The 23,029-nt window shown below is 35.8% G+C and overlaps 1 protein-coding gene across 1 annotated transcript in view; it reads left to right on the top strand.

The window, feature by feature from the left end:
- Positions 1 to 20,326, top strand: part of POGLUT2 (protein O-glucosyltransferase 2) — a 115,173-nt gene extending 94,847 nt beyond the window's left edge. Inside the window, exons 9-10 of the mRNA XM_053707796.1 lie at positions 18,573 to 18,677; positions 20,130 to 20,326. Coding sequence (XP_053563771.1) covers positions 18,573 to 18,677; positions 20,130 to 20,147 — 123 coding nt within the window. The 3' untranslated portion in view covers positions 20,148 to 20,326. The remainder of the gene's footprint in view (positions 1 to 18,572; positions 18,678 to 20,129) is intronic.
- The last annotated feature ends 2,703 nt before the right edge of the window (positions 20,327 to 23,029 follow it).

Genomic DNA, 23,029 nt, shown 5'->3' with positions numbered 1-23,029 from the left:
GCCGTGTTCCTTAAGATAGAGTATCCGCTCTTAAGTGCCAGAAAGCACGCAGGATACTTCTTGGATATGTGTTTTATGGAGCAGGTAGTAGAGTTGATGAGAGATCTTTAGTCTCACCTTAGATCAGAATAACACTGTTTCAATGCACAAAAAAGTCCAAATGTGCAACAAGTTCGTCTTTGCCTGTTGGAAAAATACTGGTATATCAGAGGAATGATCCACAGCTTTGTTTTTAACCAGTTACCAACCGTAGCACTAAGACAAATTGTGTGCAACATTCTAATCTTGAAAAAGCCCTGTATAGGGAGAAACGCTTTGATGTCAGTTGCTTATGAACTATAGCTATTTCTTTTGTAGTTGAAGCTACAATTTCGTCTACAATGTTTTCCACAATTTGTCTTAGTGCTACGGTTGGTAACTGGTTAAAAACAAAGCTGTGGATCATTCCTCTGATATACCAGTATTTTTCGAACAGGCAAAGACGAACTTGTTGCACATTTGGACTTTTTTGTGCATTGAAACAGTGTTATTCTTATCTAAGGTGAGACTAAAGATCTCTCATCAACTCTACTACCTGCTCCATAAAACACATATCCAAGAAGTATCCTGTGTGCTTTCTGGCACTTAAGAGCAGATACTCTATCTTAAGGAACACAGCAGCAAAAAAATCTCAAGCCGTCCGTCCGAGGACCAATCAGATTGCGCATTGAGGACAGCGCCTATAAAAGTGACGTCACTCCGCCACAGCGGTAACTTCAATTTACGGAACCGACCGTTGAACTGTTTGGGGGTAAGCCAAGATTTCTTCTTATAATAAGAACTGTTTATCCGGACCACTGGTGTTTCTAACTTGGAAAGATAGTTTCTCATTGACTGCTTATATGCTTTTAATTTTTGTGGTGGCAACCTATTTTTTGTACGGAGACTTCCGTTTTTAATCATATATTGTATTACTATTTGTTTGCACTTGGTGTTCTGATTAAATTTTAGGCAGAGCCTTATTATTCACTTATTTTTGAACATTCATTATTATTTTTATTCTGCACCTACACTATATTAGTCAGTGTTGATATTAATATTTGTCACATTGTATCCACATTTTTTATCCTAGTTTCACATTATATCTGAGATATACAGAGAATTTATTATTATCAATTTTGTAACACTTGTGTTTAGACACGTTTATAGGTTTGCATTTTAGAATACTTTTAATAAGATATTCCCTATTCACCTTTAGCTATAGCGCTCCTGTTTAATTACATTGTACACAACTTTCCCATACCTTTAAGAACGAGGCCTCTATGGATCGGATTTCTAAGGCGGCTACCTGGTCCTCCTTACATACTTTTTCAAAATTTTACAAGTTTGATGTTTCAGTGCCCTCAGAATAGGGTCCGTCTTTTCCTTTTTGTTCCCTACCGTTATTCATTCAGTGTCCTCTGGAGCTTGGGTATAATTTTCCCAACAGTAAGGAATGAAGCTGTGGACTCTCCCTATCTTAGGAAGGAAAACATAATTAATGCTTACCAGATAAATTCCTTTCCTTCCGAATAGGGAGAGTCCTTGGCCCTCACCCGTTTTTTCTTGTCTATGGGTGGTCCCCTATTATTTATTTTATTCTTCTGGCACCATTTATACCCTAATGTTTCTCCTACTTTTCCTTATTCCTTTGGCAGAATGACTGGGGTAATGAGGAAGTGGGAGGGATATTTAAGCCTTCGGCTGGGGTGTCTTTGCCTCCTCCTGCTGGCCAGGTGTTGTATTTCCCAACAGTAAGGAATGAAGCCGTGGACTCTCCCTATCCGGAAGGAAAGGAATTTATCTGGTAAGCATAAATTATGTTTTTTGTGCAGTTTTCTGATGATTCTGCTAGTAAAGATTTTTTTTAAAACCATTTTGGAAAATGTTAAATGTGTTAAAATAAAACTTCCATGATTCAGATATAGGGCATGCAATTTTAAACAACTTTACTTTTATCAAATTTGCTTTGCTCTCTTGGTATTCTTTGTTGAAGGCTAAACATAGGTAGGCTCATATACTAATTAGTGGGCAGTTAACAAAGAGTTTAGTGTAGATATTTTTATTTCATGTTTATATGTTTGATGTATATACATTTACCATACTTAACATTGTTACATATGCATATGCCCAATTAGATTTATTTCCCTATATGTATTGAAGTAATTAATTGCATTATATTTGCACCTACATTTTATTAACAGTTATTATAAAAATTCAAGTGCTGCAATCCAGAATTAGAAGGAAATAGTTTGGTTGAAATTTGGTATTTTATCAGCGCTGGACAGTAATAGACATATTCCAAAATTTGAGCTAATTTTAGTTAAAAGGCATATAATACAAACCTATGAGAAGTATTAAAGGGACATTAAAACACTTTGAGATGGTAATATAAAATGATAAATTGTATATATATATATATATATATATATATATGTTTAAAAAAAGCTCTGCAATATACTTTGTTTATTTATTTTGTCCACTTTTCCTGTAATTCCATTCTGAAATTGTGAGCTTTCAGTTCCTATTAGAAATGGAAGTGCAGAACACTGTTATATTCCACACAGCCATTGACTGCACACTCTAGTTACCTATTTATAACTGTCCCTAATTGGCCACAGCAGAAAAAGTAACCTAAGTTACAACATGGCAGCTACCACTGTTTTACACATTGGGGTCAATTTATCAATGTGTGGGTAAACATGATCGCTGTAGCGGATCATGTCCACCCCACATCAATAAAATGCACAAGCATTTTCGTGTGAAATGCTTGTGCAATGCTGCCCCCTGCACATTCGCAGGCAATTGGTCGCTAGCAGGGGTGTCAATAATAACCCTGATCGTATCCGATCGGGATGATTGCTGTCTGCCGCCTCAGAGGTGGCGGATGAGTTAAGGAGCAGCGGTGTCAAGATTGCTGCTTCTTAACTTAAGTTTCCGATGAGCCTGAAGGCTTGTGCCGAAACAGCAGCATACGCTACTTCTTAAATCGGCCCCTTAAAGTTTACATTTATTTTTGTCAAAAAACAGCTAATGAAACTTTAAAAAATACATCTAGATGTTATTCTCAGACAAATCTTTACGTTGAATGCATCATTTTATCTAGCATTTAATGTCCCTTTAAGCTACACCTACAGCCCAAACCAAAGAGCTGAATGAACTGTTATACTATATAACTGCATGTAATAGACACTACTATAAAGAATAAGATGCACAGATACCAATATAAAAATCCAGTATAAAACTGTTTAAAAACTTACTTAGTAGCTCTCAGTTTGGCTCTGTTGAAAAGGTAGTTGGAAAGCCCACTGCAAGTGGGAAATAAGACCCTCCCCCTTCTTTTGCATATGAAAAAACCCTTTACACAAACAGGAGCAAGCTGGAGTGGGTATCTGACGGTATTCTCCTAAAACGTTTGGGCTTGGTTAGGAGTCTGAAAATCAGAGCAATGTTATTTAAAAATAAGTAAAACTATAAATTTAAAATTAAAAAAAAAAAAACACTTTATGGGCTATATAAATAGATAATCTACAGAACATTCAAAGAACAAAATGAGTGTATAATGTCCCTTTAATAAACTCTAAAATCCAATATACTAGTTTTGTATAATTGTTTAGCATTTGTTAGCTGCAGTTAATATACCATACAACTTGCTGGAATCTACAGTTTTACTTGTCTCCCTTTATTTTGTATACAATTCATTCAACAAAATTACAAATAGAAAACAAATGCTTTTTCAAACAGCATAATACACATACATTTAAATGTGTTAATTGATGGGATTTGCAAGTTGTTATGGCTGTTCATAAAGACTGTAGTTTTATCTTATCTGTATATATTTCAAGCCTCTGTTGTTAGCGTTATATCTGTTAAATAAAGATATATGGTAGAATTGCTTTGTTTTATCTCCAGTACTATCAAGATTTTTTGAACTTTAACCATCATATCAGTTATGAAAGTAGTATTAACACGATTGCAATAGATTATTGCAACACATCTAATGGTTATCTATACACAGTAGTCTTGATAAGATGTATGCGATACCCCTGCTCTTATCATTGTGAAATCTAGATACAACGCAAGCTTTAGATAAAAGTATATGAATTTAGTACAAAATGATGGAACACCTGAATGAATACACTGAAAATACAGTACATATTGCTAGCTGGTTTACAGTACTTCCTATTAATTAAATAAGAAGTGTTACAAAAGCAATGCATTGTAAGAAGTCACAAAATATCAGGCTATCTAAAATGAAAAACAATTCTATAGTCTTTTGTCAAAATTTGATTCAGGTTACTAAATAATAGTTTAGACCTCTTTTGGGGCAAGTTCTTAATTTTTATATTTTTCTGTGAAAAATGCAGGATTTTTTCTATTGCTGAAAAACAATTTGCAAATACGTGTAAATATATATATATATATATATATACTGTATATATGTCCACTATGTATACACACACACAGTCCCACACATACTTTTACCAACATTAAAACACCAAAATTATTATTATTTAAATTTATACTTTATATTATAGCATTATTATAAAATGCAGTAATATTACCATATATTACTTGTTAGAATAAATATTAGCTATAATATATATTTTTTCTTAAATGGTATGCTCTAAAAGTCGATTGTATTGATTTTCTCCATATGTTTCCAGCATCCTGATTATTGTGTCTCGTGTTAAGCTAAATTGGGTTGACAAATATATATAATAAGCAGTATCAAAATGTGTTAATTTGTAATTTACATAGGTCCTATTATTTTCACTTGTAAGATGAAGATGAATTACGGTATATTGTGCGTTTTAACACATTTTTACTGACACTCACGCACATAAATAATTTATGCTCTTCACTCAATTGATGAAGATTAATTTTACTCCAAATACTGTATATTAATTCATATATTCATATTCCATAAGAGAATCTTCCAAAAATGTGGCAAACACATAGGTAGTTAATATAATTTAAATGTAACGACATGCTATTACTATATGTGCAATATATGTTGTATAGTTGTACTGTTGCTTTGCAAATCTATTTAGTAATTCCCACAAACAAAATATACTACTCATTTTGCAATATGAACCTGAATTCCAAATACCTAGTTCAGTTTGGTCTTGGTATTCAACTTTTTTTCTTTCTCAAGTTACTTAAAGGGACAGTATACACCAATTTTTAATAGACACTACTATAAAGACTAATATGCACAGATACTTATATAAAAATCCAGTATAAAACCTTTTAAAATGTACTTAGAAACTCCCAATTTAGCACTGTTGATGAGGTTAGGCTGGGACACCCACTGAAAGGGTCTGAGAGTAGACCCTCCTCCCACCCCTGCAAATGAAAAGACCCATTATACAAACAGGAGCAATCTGAAGTCTGTATGCATCAGTATAAATATAAAACTTTGGGGCTTGGTTAGGAATCTGAAAATCAGCACAATGTTATTTAAAAATAGGCAAAACTATACATTTTTACATAGACTCCCCCAGATGGGCTATACAAATGGATCATCTACAAAATATATATGCAAAGAAAAATCTAGTGTACAATGTCCCTTGAAATGTACAATATTTGAATAAGTAAATATCCCACTAAGAATATAATGGTTTTTTTTTTCATGCTTAGATTTGACGTACCCTGTAGGTTACTGGCCTCATGATGTGTTCTGTCTTTCTCTCTTTACTTTTTTAGATTTATATTTTATAGCCTGTAGGTTACTGACCTTGTACTACATTATTACAGAATTTTTTCTCTACATTTATTGGCCAATCATTAGATTTATTTTTTTGACACTCATTACTTTCCCATTCACATGCATTGCTAAATGTTACCTGTTTAGATACTTCAGTCTGCTGCAGGTTCTGCTGTGATTCTTTTTATAGCCTTTTTTATATATATATTTATCTGGGAAGTTCAAATGGCACCAAATTGTTTGGCATGCTGCTATCTGCTCCATAGGACTTGCTGGAATGCCTCTTTGTCTCTTTAACCTTTCACATCCTCCCTCACCTTGTTCAAAAGTGATGGGACCGAAATCTGCACCACTCCCTGCAATGAAGACCCTTATTAATTTGAAAGTTTCCTTCCTCTTTTAAAATGTAATCTGGACTTAACATTATCCTGTAATAAACAGACACAGGGTCAAGGATTCTTTAGGATGTTCATTTAAGTTTGTATTTTAAGTTTGTTGTGTAGGTTGATAATTTGTAACCTAGAAACATTTTTCTTTCCAAAGGCTTAACGCAACTAGTTCAAATTTTACTCTTCTGTATAATTTGACTTTTACGATCTACAAAGTGAAATCCATTACCTTGAACCATTTAATATTTAACATACTTTTTTATTACTTTAACCTTTATGTTTACGATGTTAGCGTGTTCCGTGTAAATTATCTAGAAAGTTAGGGGTGGAATGTCGGTTTCACTTGGCATGCTGGAATTTGCTGGCCATTTATTACATCTATCGATTATTCCAAAGTATGTGGTTGGACTGCATTTTTTCAGTAAAATATTCATTTCATGCAGAATTTTGATTTCTCATTATCAATGTGAATGTCCATAAGATATTTGTTTTAGACTACCTAACCCTACACACAAATACGGCTTCTATGCAGGTTACAAATAATGACGAATGCGTCCTGCAATCATCCTCCCATCTTACCACCTGGTTCTGTTGATCTATTCCCTCCCAAGTGATACCCTCCTTTACACCTGTCCTTATATGCATATTTAATCTCTCCCTTAAAACATTCATATTTCTATAAACCATTTTTATTAGTCACACAAATCCTTTAGAAATCTTCACTTGACCCAGGTGACCTCTCTAATGGGTGGCCACTCTCTCTCCTCACCTTTAAATTCTCTTCTGACTCTATGCATTTAGATGTTTCTTCTCAACGCTCCACAGAGACTTCAGTTACCAAAGTGACATACTGCTTGGATCCATGTCTTAAGGTCATTTCTCTCTGCTATCATACTCAATCTATCTTCAGTCTTTTGACAGCTTTCTGACTCTAAGGCCTTCAGGCTTTTGACATTTTGCAGCACAGAAACTATACTTTGGGGCCCATTTATCAAGCTCCGAACAGAGCTTGCGGGCCCCTGTTTCTGGCGAGTCTTCAGACTCGCCAGAAACAGCAGTTATGAAGCAGCGGTCTAAAGACCGCTGCTCCATAACCCTGTCCGCCTGCTCTGAGCAGGCGGACAGGAATCGCCAGAAATCAACCCGATCGAGTACGATCGGGTTGATTGACACCCCCCCTGCTGGCGGCCCATTGGTCGTGAGTCTGCAGGGGGCGGCGTTGCACCAGCAGGTCTTGTGAGCTGCTGGTGCAATGCTGAATACGGAGAGCGTATTGCTCTCCGCATTCAGCGATGTCTTGCGGACCTGATCCGCACTGTCGCACTGTTATTTATTGGTAACACGTGATTGGAAGGTCTGACCAATACGTACGTGTGAACAGGCAATACAATTTGTGTAGTTACATTTATAGTGGCCTTTTATTGTAAGCCAACTACTCATGTGTGTTCCTGTTTTTTTCAGTTGACTAGGAGATATTAAATTTCCAATAGTGCACCCTCTCCTAGATACATAGTTACAACCTCCCTCTACATAATCCTTAAGGCTATCTTCAGCCGACACTATCGGTAGATGCTTCCTGATGATACCACAGATATAATTAAATTGGGGACTGTAGGTGGTAGAGAAGGTAGGTCTTGAAAGATCAAATCTTTTTGGGCGTTTCTTTTAATTCGCATAAACTGCCCTTTTGCCACCCCAAAGCCTGTATGCTTTGGGTGGTTACTTCTTGCGTGTAATATTGTGTTTGACATAATCGGTTTTCTATAAAGCGTAGTTTTGATATTATTAGTTTCAGTAACTCCTTCTAAGACTATGTCTAGGTAAGGAATCTTCACTTTTTCAAACTGATATGTGAACTGCAAACCTGCTTTGTTCGCATTCAGATAATCAACATATTGCTTGGCCTCCTCCTCAGTACCCTGCCATATGAAGAGGAGGTCATCAATAAAGCGTTTCTAAAGTTTGATCTTGTCATGAAATGGGTTTCCACCTCCAAAGACGTGGGACCGCTCCCACCATCCCATATAGATGTTGGCATATGATGGTGCAAACTTCGCACCCATCGCGGTCCCACATCTCTGGAGGTAAAACTCACTCTCAAAACGAAAAAAGTTATGTTTTAAAAGGAAGTCCAATGCTCTGCAAATGAACATCCTTAGGGTATAATCATAGTTACTGAAGTCTTTTAGAATTTCTGCTACTGCATCCACTCCTAAATTGTGTGGGATTGCCAAATATAGGCCAACCACATCTATTGTTAACCAGGAGGATGTAGTATCCCAAAATATCTTATCCAAATTAGACACTAAATGTTTGGTGTCACGCAAATATGAGGGAAACTGAGGGACCAAGGGCTGTAAGAGAGTTTCAACCCAATTAGAGAGGTGTTCAAAAAGGAAACCTATACCAGACACAATAGGTCTACCTTTCACCCCCTCCAAGGATTTATGCACCTTGGGGAGGTGATGAAAAATCGGTATGACTGGATTAGTTATTTAGTTATCAGTAGATAGTTAAATGTGTCTTGGTCAAAGATTCCCTATCTATGAGATCCCTCTTGAAAGGATCTGTTGGATTCCTCACGAGTCTAGTATAAACATCTTTATCATTTAACTGTCTCATGGCTTCTTGTATATATGAAGCTCTATCCAGAGCAACAATACTACCGCCTTTATCGGCTCGCCTGATGACGATGTCATCATAAGATTGCAAATCCATCAATGCTTGGCGAAGCTCAGGCCGTAGGTTTGGATACGTTACCTTATTGTTAGACAGCTTAACTAGATCATGCTCCACCCTGTGGTGAAAGGCCTCCAAAAAGGGACCTCTCATAGCCACAGGATAAAACACAGATCTAGGTTTAAAATTACCATGTGAAACCTTTACATGTGCAGGATCTCTCAAATAATGAGAACCTAGATCATGTAAAACGTAATAGTCACTAGCCTTCTCAAAATCAAAAATATCTGAAATACTAGGGTATATGTCTGTAGAGCTATGATTCACATCACTGTCAGGCTGACTGTCCATGCCGCAATTGATATTATTATGCCAGAAATATTTCTTTAGGGTGAGATCCCTCACTAACCTATTAACATCTGTGATAGTCTCAAACAGATTAAAAGATCTGGTAGGGACAAAACTAAGGCCCATACTCAAAACTTCCAGTTCGTATGAAGTTAAGACTCTGCCAGATAAATTAATCACTTTTATATCTGGTACTTGTTGTAATGCGCTCGGCCTCTTTGGGTCCTTATATTTCGACCTCTTCCTCTTCCTCGAGGTCCCCCTCCTTCTCTTTGGTGCTGGCCCTGATAAAAAACCTGAGGTTCTTGGGGTTGTGTTAATGTGTGTACCATTGCACTACATGCACCAAGATCACCATCATTATCACTCAAAAAAACTGCTTTACGAGAGGTGGGCAAACTAGCTGGAATACAGCTTCTACTATCTCTAGTTTGTTGCCGGGTCACAATACTGTCTGTTCTTAAATTATTCCTCCCTCTGTGTGATGTTACATTACTATTTCTGATGATGCTCTTAGGGGGGGTATATAGTCCTCCTCACCACTAGAGTCACTTCTTGCTGAAAGTACCCCAGCTTCATCATCAGTGCCCTCTGTATCAGAGAATGTGACTCTCTTTTTAGTTTCATTTAAGGGTATACTGACAATATTATCATTAGCTGTAAAATTTGTTTGGGTCTTAGGTTTAAACCTCCTTTGTTTATGACCCTTGCTGCTTCGATTGTGCCATGTATAAACCTTATTATTAAAATAATCATCATTGTCTCTTTTAAACTTCCTCAACTTGAAATTGTCTAAATCAGTTCTAAACTTTAAAACAGTATCACTTAGAAGTTTGTCCAATTCATTATACTTAGAATTATCAACAAAGCTATTAAGTTGTGTTTGTATATTTTCTAGCTCTTTTCTGATTTTAACAAGTTGAGTAGTTTTAAATTTGACAATAAGCATCATTAGTTTTTTAGAGCAGTCACTCAAAATTTCATTCCAAGTAGTGATAAAGTTAGGATCTTCAACTAAAAAAGTGGGGTGTTTATGAAGTCGTAGTCCTCTTGGGATCATGTCAAGTTGAACATATTTATCTAGGGCCCTCTTGTCCCACCATGTTTTGTATTCTTTTAGCAAAGTCCTTTCTAGCAGTAAAAAGGTTTCGCTTATCCCCAGGACCTCATCCTGTTTTACAAAGGTATCCTCAAGTGTTAAGCGCTCCAAGTCAAATGCAGTGAGCGGTGTCAAGGAAAATAAGCTTTGTAGATCCATTTTGTTAATATAATTGAAATAATGTCAAAGTCTATAAGGGGCAAGTCTGCAGGAAAAGAGAATATACAGCAAATGCTAGGTCAATCAAAGTTCAATCCTGCTCAGACTCAAGCCCCTGCACATAGCCCACAGTGAAATTATAAAGCATATATGTATCGTTTCACATATAGATCCCTCTCAGGTGGTTTGCAAGCGTATTTCGATGTCAGTCTAGAGCAACAGTGCAGCTTGTTATGCAATGAGACAGTCTCTGTATGATCACAACCCTCTCCAGAACTATACAACAAAACAGGTAAATACTTCGGTACTCACAACTTTGCCGTTTATCCTGATGAGAAGTCTGGGTCGTGGGGCTGTGTGGCTCTACAAGCAGCTTTAATCGTTCCAAATTACTCTGCTGCTCTACCCGGTCTCAGCGTCTCCAAGCGTCTTCATGCACCTGTCTGAGACTCTGTAATTTCCGGCAAGGTGACGTCACTTCCTCCATTGGGCTCCGTACCTTGAACTCCAATTCCTCCGGTGTCGGCTTGCAATCTTGAAGATGAGGGGTAAGTCCCTTCAACACTGTGGCTATTAGGACTGCGCTGTGACTCGAGCTGGTAATTAATCAGGTAACACAAAAAACTTTAGAACACCAGCGAGTCAAACATAGCGCTTGAATTAAAAAGTCAAAGCTTTATTCAAAGTATAAAACATGCTTAAAATCCTCTGTACTAGAGCTCTTTTGTGTCACTAGCTGTCTCATCCAGCATGCTATATTTTGTATACATCATTATCTAAAGCCATAGAAAACTCCTAATGCCATCTCTTCCACTCAAATCTTGATTACATTTGATAATACCATCATCACTACCTTGGAGTATTGTTAGTTTCAGAAATTTAATTTGCTTCACACATTCGGTCCTGCCTCTCCCACCTTTGTAATAACTATAAAATTCACCACTTCCTTACAGGATACAACTAAGAGTTTAATACACTCTTTGAGGATATGTCTTTTTGACCATAGCAACTCCCAAGTTTCTCCCTGTCCTCCTAAAGTCTATCATAAATGCCCTTGACAGATTTTGTTTTTTTTACATACTACTCATCTTCTGCATCTATTTATTACTCCACTGGTTTCCCTTGGTTTCAGGGATACATTTCAGAATTGTGACCAGAAAGAGCCCTTAAAGGAACATGGAACTCAATTTTTTTCTTTCATGACTCAGAACATTCAATTTTAAACAACTTTACAATTTACTTCTATTATAAAATTAGCTTAATTCTATTGGTATCATTTATTAAAGGAGCAGCTATACACTACTAGAAGGCAGCTGACACATCGGGTGAGCCAATAACCAGAGGTATATATGTGCAGCCACCAATCAGCAGCTAGCTCCCAGTAGTCCATTGATGCTCCTGAGCCTACCCCGGTATTTTTTTCAACAAAGGATACTAAGAGAACAAAGCAAAGTACTCTGCATTTGGTATAAAAAGTAATTGAAAATACATTAATATAAAAACTTAGTGTGTACTGTCCCTTTAAGATTACATTCCTGCTTGATTAAATAAAGATACCAAGAGAACGAAGAAAAATTGATAATAGGAATAAATTAGAAAGTTGCTTAAAATTGCATGCTCTATCTGAATCATGAAATAAAAATCATGGGTTTAGTATCCCTTTAATCCAAATGCAACATCTCCAAACAGAACATTAAACAGAATGATTTTTTCAGGCATACACTTGGGAAGGACAACAAATACCTCTTCAAGGCTGAACACACCCCTTTCACAGAAGCAGGTAATACAAACTTTTTCTCCGTACATAGGCACCGCCAATCTTATCCTTTTTACAGCTTGCTCACCACGGTTGCAAAACAGAACCTTTTCTCCTTCTAGACGGAAACTTGGACAGCTATCCATGCATCCATAGGTATCGGCCACAGGAAAGTATGTTAGTCCAGTTACTCACTTAACAGCTGTGATGCATTTTGCCCCTCCCACTTTGGGGCTGACCAGGGCTTCGAAGCTTGGTGAAATGTAAATGGTGACATGTAGGTGGCAATATGTGTATCATAGACAACCTATTTTCTAGCTATGTAGTGGAGTCTGAGCTGTTCAATAATGTACTAAATAATTAGAAAAGTTAAACAATGATCATTATTAATAAGAACACCAAAATGGACTATTAAAGTACCATAACATTAAAGTGAACAAAAACATAATAATCATAACTGACATTAGTAGGGTCCCAGTGTTCTGGATATCTGGAATCCTTTAAAGTGAATGTCAATTTACATTGGTTTTATGCCTCATTATTATTCCAAATGTGTCTATGAGATAAACCGTAACTTTTTTTTTCAAAAAAATAAATGCCTATGTATATATTTATCTCACCAATTTGCTGCCGTTTACAAGCCCAACTCCTCCCAGCCCCTACTTCCTACTTCTCCTCAGTGTAACGTATAGAGTGTTCTCTATACATAGTCTCCAAGCGCGCTCCTGTGGACTTCATCAACAGCGCATGTGTTGAAAGGCGATAATATTGACTAGCTACATAGTATTCAATGAATACATTCATTGAATATTATCGTGGCATAGAGCGCAACGGCATATTTTTTACCTCCTTAGACTTTTATTTATCGAAATCGCCTTGTAATGAATTAAAATCTGTTTTTATATAGCGCATGCGCAACCTGTGAACGCGCGTCTAAACTGAGTACAGGATTTCAGCTTTACCGCATGCGCATTCGGAGCAAGTGACGTATAAAAAAAGGGGTTTGTCCCCCTGTGGTAGAAGCAATGATTGGGCTAAAGCAATTATCATAATCTGTCACTCAAACAGGAAAGATGGCGGGCGGATGAGCATTACTGAAAACGAGCAGCTAAAAAGGTAAATTTAAGCAAAAACAAAGTAATTCTTTGAAAATGATGAATTAAAGTTCATCTATTTTTCAGTGACGATTACTGTGGCATTCCCGTGAGAGGCTGACTTTACATTCACTTTAAGAAAGGACCCTCTGAATCAATTTAATGGATACAATTGGACAGCTAAAATGGGCTCCATAAGAGAGCCTTACTGTTCAGCCATCAATAAATTCAGTCAGGAACCACTGCCCTAAGGAAGTTGTTGAGCCGCCCCAGTAGGTCTCTTCCTGGGTTAGGAGGATCTATGAGGAAGTGATTGCAATTCTGGAGCACTGATTCATAGTTCAAGTGACGTTTAAGAAGACGTTTAAGAAGATTTCCTTTGTCGATCAGTGTCGCTTGGCAACAAATTACATTTTTGAAGAAGTAATTTTGCTTGTTGAGGATTAGAGGCAGTACAGTGTTGACCATCCTTGGTGATGAACAGCTTAACCGGGAACCCCCAGCAGTATTTAACCTCCTGAGCTCTCATAACTTTAGTGAAATCAGCGAAAGTCTTTCACAGAAAGAGGGTATGAGAATAGAGATCAGGGAATATTTGGACATTCTGCTTCGTGCTATTGTGTTGACCAATTTATTTTTTAAAGAAAAAATAGTCCAATCACACTACCACATTGCATGGTTTCACGTTAGAAAGGGATCACAGTCTAGAAGCCCTACGTGCCTCATCCATCATAGTATCAGCATCAGTGGCATCTTCCAATATCTAAAGAATTTCATTCAAAATCTTGCAGGAGAACTGTTTCAGGAATACCTCTGACTCTAAGGTTATTCCTTCAAGACCTGCCCTCTAGGTCAGCAAGTTTCACTTCCAATGATTCAATTTGAGCTGCTATATTTCCAGAGTATGAGAGTAGGCTACAGTGATCTATAATTAAGTCCTCTTGCTTCCTCTCCAAAGCGTCAGTACTTTCTCCTATAGACGCTATGTCTCTCTTCAATTCCGAAGTAGACTTGTCAAATTTCTTTGAAAGGGACTCATGGTGCCCCACCAAAAGGGTTTTAATTGTGTCTTGTCAATTCTGAGGAAGAGTCTTTAGAGACCGCTACATTTATCCCAGATGAGTGGAAAGAAGCTCCCAGTATGCCATCAGCAGAAGTATTTGAATCAGACACATCATCATCAGAAACATCTGGATGAGTTGCTGGAGTGAAATGATAGTGATCCATAACTGTATTCTTCTGAGAATTGGGTACCTTTTGCTTTTTCTTCAGACTTTGTGCCATTATGATAAAGCACTATAAGGGAAAAGTGAATACTGAAATTAGTGTAATAATGACAGGCCAGTGGTAACAAATAGGACCCAGATAGCACCACTTTCTTAAGATATTTCACTGTAGATACATAAGTAGAGGCAACCAGGGGAGGGTGGCTGTAACCTTAAGCAGGCAGATGTATATCTTACTGGAACCACTTAACCAACAAATAGCCTTATGGTAGGGTATGGCTTTTCCAAACCCCCCTCTAGGGACATATCCATTAAGGGCGACAGAAGGAACGGGTCAATTGGCATAGCTCACAAGAAAACAGTATATAGGAATGGGTAGGGGTATTACGAGAGCCAAACAGACCAGTAGTAGTTAATGACCATGTAGGAAGACAGGATAGCCCTGCAAACACTCATAAGTAAGACTTATTAGTTTGATGATTTCCAGCAGCAAGTTCCACTTTCTAAGAATGCCTGTAGAAACTTTCATTATCAGGGCTATGGGTTGTTCAAGAATAAAAAAAATTGTGAAAGGGACAGTCAATGAGATCACATAAAGTGCCCAATATTATCCACAACAGTATGCAGCACGCAAACTTCTATAGTTATGTTGGAAAGGTAGATATCACTCACTGTAACTTGCAGTTAGCCATGTGCAGGCAGTTTAGAGCCATGTTCCACCAACTAATATCCAAAAGGGTAGTAAGCCACATTGGGGTGGCTACCGCAAGGCCCCAGTTGCGCAGCAGGCACACCGCTACCAAAGTTGCTTTGTGCTGATCTGTAGCGGGGCAGGCAACTCCCCAATCGTCAATCCTCTTTAGTAAGCCAACCCAATCTTTCAGATTCGGGTTCCTAGACAAGGCTATATCCCTGTGTAAAAATGATAAATTACTGAAGCTGAGATTAAAGACGTCAGTGCACCTCGGACATCGGCTCTGATTGGATAACTTTGACTAGACTGTCCCTTTAACACTGAAATGATCAATTGTAGAAATTGCGACACTGGGATGTTATGTGAAGTAAAATTTGTGTATGTTTTTTAACTTTGTCCTCATCATTTCCGCTGGAAGACTGTGGATGGAAATATCATGGACGCACAAATGTTCTGATACATCTATAATTGATATTTTACCTCAAATTCCTTACATTCTTATCTGTTCACCATCTAAGTTCACTGGCCCACCTGTCCTGTTAGATTATGTCTCATATAAGTGTACTTGAGGTGTTGACTCTACCCTGTTAACATACAAGTAATTGCTTTAAAGGAACAATAAAAACACCTTGTAATTACAAGCCATATCTGTTGTGCTGTTATAGAATAAGATATCAACCAAGTCTAAACATTTTTAAAAGACATTAACATCCTTGTTACTGCAATTATTTTTCAATAGCCAGACTCCACCCACTGTTTAAATGATTACTTTTGTTCAGTCTTTACAACAGATGGTAAAGATAGTGAGATTCTATTAAGGGATGTTACTGTAAATAATAATGTGAGTAGTACTTTTCTTTTTACAAAGGAAGAGGTTTCAAGGGCTTTATCAAAAATAAAAGTTAATAAGTCTGTGGGTCCAGATAATATTCATCCAAGGGTTCTAAGAGAACTTCGATCCGTAATAGCTACTCCATTAGCTGATTTATTTAATCAGTCACGGAGTTGTTCCAAAAGACTGGAAAATTGCCAATGTAGTCCCTCTTCATAAAAAGGGTAGTAGGGAAGATTCTGCTAACTATAGGCCAGTCAGTTTGACCTCAATTGCAGGGAAACTCTTTTAAAGGAAAGACTTGTATCTTTCATTCAGACAAACAACTTAGAAGACAAAGGACAGCATGGTTTCACTGCTGGAAGATCATGCCTGACTAATCTAATTGATTTCTTTGACCATGTAACTAAAATAATAGACCAGGGAGGAGCCGTAGATGTTGCATATCTAGACTTTAGCAAAGCATTTGACACCGTCCCACACAACAAACTTATTCACAAAATGTATTGCCTTGGAATAGATGCTAAGATTGTTAAGTGGGTAGAATTCTGGCTTAAAGATAGACGACAGAGGGTTTCAATTAATGGAGTACATTCAAATGAGGCATCAGTTACTAGTGGTGTTCCCCAAGGGTCAGTTTTTGGGCCTGTTTTGTTTAACATGTTCATAAGTGATATTGGAAGTGGGCTTAAGGGGAAGGTTTGCTTGTTTGCTGATGATACAAAAATTTGTAACAGGGTAGATGTTCCAGGAGGAGTTGATCAAATGAACTGTGATATTAATAAACTAGAGGACTGGTCAAATAAATGGGATCTGAAATTTAATATTACCAAGAGCAAAATTATGCATATAGGATCCAAAAAAGGCAATTATAGTCTCAATGGTACATTACTGACTGTAATTAAAGAAGAAAGGGATTTGGGAATTATTATTTCAGATGATTTAAAATTTGGTACACAATGCCGCAGTGCAGCCAGCAAGGCCAGTCAAATGCTTGGTTGCATTGGAAGAGGTTTTAGTAGCAGAAATAGCAAGGTTCTTATGCCACTTTACAGATCATTGGTTAGACCAAATATGGAATACTGTGTACAGTTCTGGAGACCATATCTTCAGAAAGATAAAAATAAACTAGAAGCTGTCCAAAGGAGGGCTACTAAAATGGTACATGGTCTAAAATATAAAACGTACAAAGAAAGACTCTATGATCTAAATATGTATAGTTTAGAGGATAGAAGGGAAAGAGGTGACATGATAGAAACCTTCAAATATATGAAGGGACTTAATAAAATAGAAGCTGAAAGCATTTTTCACAAAAAAATAAATGCCAAAACAAGGGGTCACAATCTAAAGTTAGAGGGTAGTAGATTCAGGAGAAATTTGAGGAAGCATTTTTTTACAGAAAGGGTGATGGATTCATGGAATAAACTTCCATTTGAGGTGGTAAACACAAAAACTGTAAAGGAATTTAAAAATGCCTGGGACATGCATAAGGCTATCCTAAGGAAAAAGTAATATGTAATATGGGTAGACTTGATGGGCCTTTTTGGTTCTTATCTACCATCAAATTCTATGTTTCTATGTTTATTTGCCTTATTTGAAGGAGCCAATCTGGGCTTAAGTCCACAAAAAACAAGGCTAGTCACTTTAATAAAGATAGAATAAAATGCAATGTTTTGCAATTGTTTTCTGATAAAGCCAATTAAGGACATATATGTAGCAGGGTTAGACTTGAGAAGGCAGCAGGGTGCATGTCAAGCTCTAATAATTAGAAATTGCTCAATTTTTAGAGCACAAAAGGAGGCAAAATAAATAAGGAAATTATATCTCAAAGCTGTTTCATTATGTATAACTAAACATTTTATATAAAAATCTCAAGGTGTTACTGTCCCTTTAAGTGATTTGGACTACTTTGTTACATTATGCTTCTATAATGAACTTTCAACATTTGATGAGAAATAGATGTCACAAGAATCAGCTGCTATTTCATCATCATGAGTCTTCAGTCTTATTGCTTGGATTTTACTGTGAAAATTTTCACAAAACAGTTGTTTTAATCAATCTGTTAATTTAAAGGTAATATTAAATGATAAATTGTCTATATAAAAAAATACTCTGCAATATACTTTCATTATTTATTTTGTCCCCCTTTCCTGTAAATCCATTTTTGCAAGTGTGAGCTTTTCAGTTCTTGTTAGAAATGAAAGTGCTGCATTGGCTGCATACTCTAGTGACCTATTTATAACTGTCCTTAATTGACCACAGCAGAGAAGGTAACCTAAGTTCCAACATGGCAGCTCTCATTGTTTTATGGACACTAAAACTTTACACCTATTTTGTCAATATTTAAACAGCTAATTAAACTTTAAAAAATACATCTACATGTTATTCACAGACTAATCTTTTCTTTACATGCATCATTCTATATAGCATTTATTTAGTGTGTAATGTCCCTTTAATATTCTAGCTACAGTCCATATATTTTTGATACTTTGGTTCTTAGTCCCATTATCATTTCTGAGTGCTTTAATTTATATAGTCCACTTTCATATATTTTCTTTATTTATGTAGGCATATGCTCGTTTACAAGTGAGTGAACCCAGAATTAGAGATGGTATGGAAATTGTGGAGTTATCGTCTGATTACCTCTTTCCATGTGAATGTCAAAGAAATAAGGTTAGTAAGACTTATAAGAACAAATTAACATTATTTGTATCACAACCAATTTCTTGTATGCTAATCCCCCATATACCCTTGGTAGAAAGTGTGATTTATTTATTTTATAAAATCAGAACAAAACATTGTAAGGTAATGATCTGTATTTATAAAGCAATGTATTCATAAAACACATAAATATTGTTTATCTAATACTTATGTGATATATTTGCTTGTTAGTATATAGGTTTGATTTACTTATAATAGGTAGGAACTACCTAGAAGTTGTTATGCCCTTCCCTTCTATTATTTCAATTATCTGTTTGGAGCATGGTAGTGTGGGTTGTATCCAGCCTAAAGTTCTTAATATTTTCTGCAGATAAAGAACATAGTGACCCATTTTGATTATGAGCTTCTAATATTGCAAGAGCTTTGCCACCCTTTGGGTTCCATGATAATTTTTTCCTACATCGAGACCTCTGACATAGAAGAATCTCCACTGATTAATTCCATGTTTTTATTTTATTGGGGTGCTTGTCGTATTCTACCAGGAACACCTAAGGTTATATCCCTGGGCAAGCAAAGAATGTGTCAGGTGGTTTCCAACATTAGTTTCTTCGGTGCCTTGTGTATTACATGCCACAGGGACAATATCATAAACAACTGATCGTGATTCAGATAGAGCATGCAATTTTATGCAACTTTCCAATTTATTATCAAATTTTCTTCGTTCTCTTGGAATCTTTATTTGAAAAGCAAGAATGTAAGTTTAGATGCCGGCCCATTTTTGGTGAACAACCTGGGTTGTTCTTGCTGATTGGTGGATAAATGCATCAACCAATAAACAAGTGCTGTACAGTGTTCTGAACCACAAAAATAGCTTAGGTGCCTTCTTTTTCAAATAAAGATAGCAAGAGAATGAAGAAAAATTATTAATAGCAGTAAATTAGAAACTTGTTTTAAATTGCATGCTCTAAATAAATCACGAAAGAAAAAAAGTGGGTTCAGTGTCCCTTTAACCAATAAATAAATGTGCAGGTAATACTAAATATGTCATCTATAAAATTTAAATCAAATACAGAGGTGTAGTGCTAAACTTTCTTCTTCATCCCACAAAAAAAAGTCATATATTCAACAAATTTTTATATAAAGCCAATACTGTAGGATGAATAAAATAAACTAAACTGTAAAGAAAAGTTCAAATAAATAAATAAATGAGTGCTGAAAACAGTCTTCAAAAAAATGTATTGTATTAGAACATATCTTTACAAATTACCCTCTCTTCAAGTAGTCCTGAATAATGTGCATATAAGTAGAACAGTCATCTCTCTATAGACAGAAAGATATACAAGAGAGATTGATATTAATATTATAAAAATAGATATTATACGTTTTCTTTCCTATTTATCTTCATTGTCCTCATTTACATAAACAAAAGTTGAAATAAAATATAACTTGATTTTTCTATTACAGGTAAAAGATGAACTATGACAGTGGAGAACATTTCAAATGACTTGAATTAACTTTCCGTTTGTACTGGCTTACCTTCAATGCTAGATATATTTTGAATGATTTTATTTTTATTACCGAGTAGCAATTTTTCTAAAAGTATTGAAGTTTTTATTATACTGCTCAGTTTTTGATAATAAAAATAACATGTTTATTGTTAATCTGTGTTTATTTATGCCAGTATCCAGAGTGCTATAATCACATGCCTTAAAGGGACACTGAACCCAATTTTTTTTCTTTTGTGATTCAGATAGAGCATGCAATTTTAAGCAACTTTCTAATTTACTCATATTATCATTTTTTTTCTTCATTCTCTTGCTATCTTTATTTGAAAAAGAAGGCATATTAGCTTTTTTTGGGGTTCAGAACTCTGGATTGCACTTTTTTATTGGTGGATGAATTTATCCACCAATCAGCAAGGACAACCCAGGTTGTTCACCAAAAATGAGCCGGCATCCAAACATAGATTCTTGCATTTCAAATAAAGATACCAAGAGAAAAATTGATAATAGGAGTTAATTAGAAAGTTGCTTAAAATGTCATTCTCTATCTCTATCACAAAAGAAAAAAATTGGGTTCAGTGTCCCTTTAACCACTTTGCAGCAAACCATTATGCTTGCTCACATTGGAATGGTGTTTTCAGTCATTTTCATTTTAATTACACAAAGTTTATTTAGGGTGACTGTAAATCATGCAAACTAATCTGTATACTTTATCCATGTTCAAATGCTAAAAATATTATTGCCTCACAATCTTTATTCCAAAAATGTAATTAAATTGTAAGCTAGCTCAAAAGATCTGAATGGTAACCCACCCACCTCCTTTTTAATATTTTTATAAATGACTTGGAGGAAGGATTAAGTAGCAAAATCTCTATTTTTGCACATGATACACAACTGTGTAAGGTGGTTAGGTCAGTGCAAGCTGTATTTGCTTTGCAAAGGGATTTACAAAAAGTGGAGGAATGGGCTGGTAAATGGCACATGAGATTTAATATTGGTAAATGTAACATTCTAAATTTTTGGACATAAAAATAGGCAGGCTACCTATTATTTAAATAGGACTAGATTTAGCAAAACAAAGGAGGAAAGGATTTAGGCGTACTTAATAAAATTAGTGTGCAATGCAAGACAGTGGCTTCTTAGGCTAATAAAATAATAACGTATTAAAAGAGGCATAGGAAGAAAGCATAATTCTGTCACTGTATAAATCCCTGGTAAAACCTCACCTCTTGATTATGGAGTGCAGTTCTGGGAAACAATTTTAAAAAGGGACATTGCAGAATAAGAAAAAGTTCAGAGAAGGACTACTAATAAGGGGAATGGAAGATTTAAACTATGAGGAGAGGTTAGCCAAATTGGGTCATTTTACGCTAGAAAAAAAATGCGTTTGAGATGCAAAATCATTACTTTATAAATATATTCAAGGCCCATATACAGAGTTATCAGAAGAGCTGTTTATTCAAATGCAGTTGTTTGTGACCCAAAATTACAATTTATAGGGCTAGAGGAAAGGAAATTTAATCAATTTTTCCTAAGGAGGTAGTGACTGCCAATGCCTTAGACAAATTTAAAAATGTCTTAGATATATTTCTGGCAAAATCAGGGATATAAATGTTTGTGTTAGGTGGGTCAGCTTTCTAATTCTTTAATGTAAGTTTAATTGTCAGCTTCTAGTGTGAATCAGGTAGTCTCTGTATAGGTTGAACTCGATGGACTGGCATATATATTTTGACTTCAAGGATGCAATTTTGAACAACTTTCCAATTTACTTTAACAAAATGTGCACAGCCTTTTTATAGTAACACTTTTGGGTTACCAGCTCCTACTGAATATGTGCAATAATTCACAAAATATATGCATTTGATAGGGTTGCACCGATACCATTTTTTTAAGACCGAGTACAAGTACCGATACTTGTTTTCAAATACTCGCCGATACCAATTACCGATACTTTTTTTTAATATCATGTGACAGTTTACCAAGCACAATACAGACTAATTATTTAAGATTCCTTCTTTATAATTATGAAGGACTGTAACTCAAAAGACATTATGAAATTATAAAAAAGTTTTATCTGTCACAAAGTTCACAGAACATGTTTATAAATAAAAATATTACAATAAAATATATTAATAATAACAACAATAAATAACAAATATAAAATAACAACCAACCAAAAGTACAATACAATAAAAAATAGAACAGTGCACTGTTTAATCATGGGGAACAACACTATGGGCTAGATTACATTTGACTGGTAAGCTTTACCAATGCTCTCATTACATGTCCTACTCCATTAAAGTCTATGGAGTTGGAAATGTCAACAGAGCATTGGTAAAGCTTACCAATCAAATGTAATCTAAATCTAGTCCTATAATTGCAGGATGAGTGTTCATTGGAATTAACTTAATTCTTCCTATGAGTACTCTTCCTGCAATTATATAAGCTAAGGACAGGGCTGGATTGGCCTACCAGGATACCAGGAGATTTCCTGGTGGGCTGCAGCAGCTGGTGCTGGAAAGCTACAATTTAAAGGGGTGATGCAATTGGGTTGTAGGGCTGTTATATAACATCAATCTGACATTTGTATTTAATACAAAGTAATATAATTTAATTCTGAAAAAAATATTGGGGAAGTAGTGTCCCAGTAAGCCCCTTTGAGAAAATGGGACATGTGCATTCTACCGACTCAACGGAAAATAGGGCTGATGATCTTATTTTTCCAGTGCTGTTTTTTATTCCCAGTCCAGCCCTGGCTATGGATGTTCCTCAGAGTACAGTATGCTTTTAACATAATTTTGCAAGATGAGATTTAGCAGTATAAAAGGCAATCTAGCAATTAAAATAATTTTTCAAAAGTTA

The sequence above is a fragment of the Bombina bombina genome, chromosome 3, assembly GCF_027579735.1.
Source record: "Bombina bombina isolate aBomBom1 chromosome 3, aBomBom1.pri, whole genome shotgun sequence".
Lineage (NCBI taxonomy): Eukaryota > Metazoa > Chordata > Amphibia > Anura > Bombinatoridae > Bombina > Bombina bombina.
This window is presented reverse-complemented; position numbering and strand designations above follow the sequence as displayed.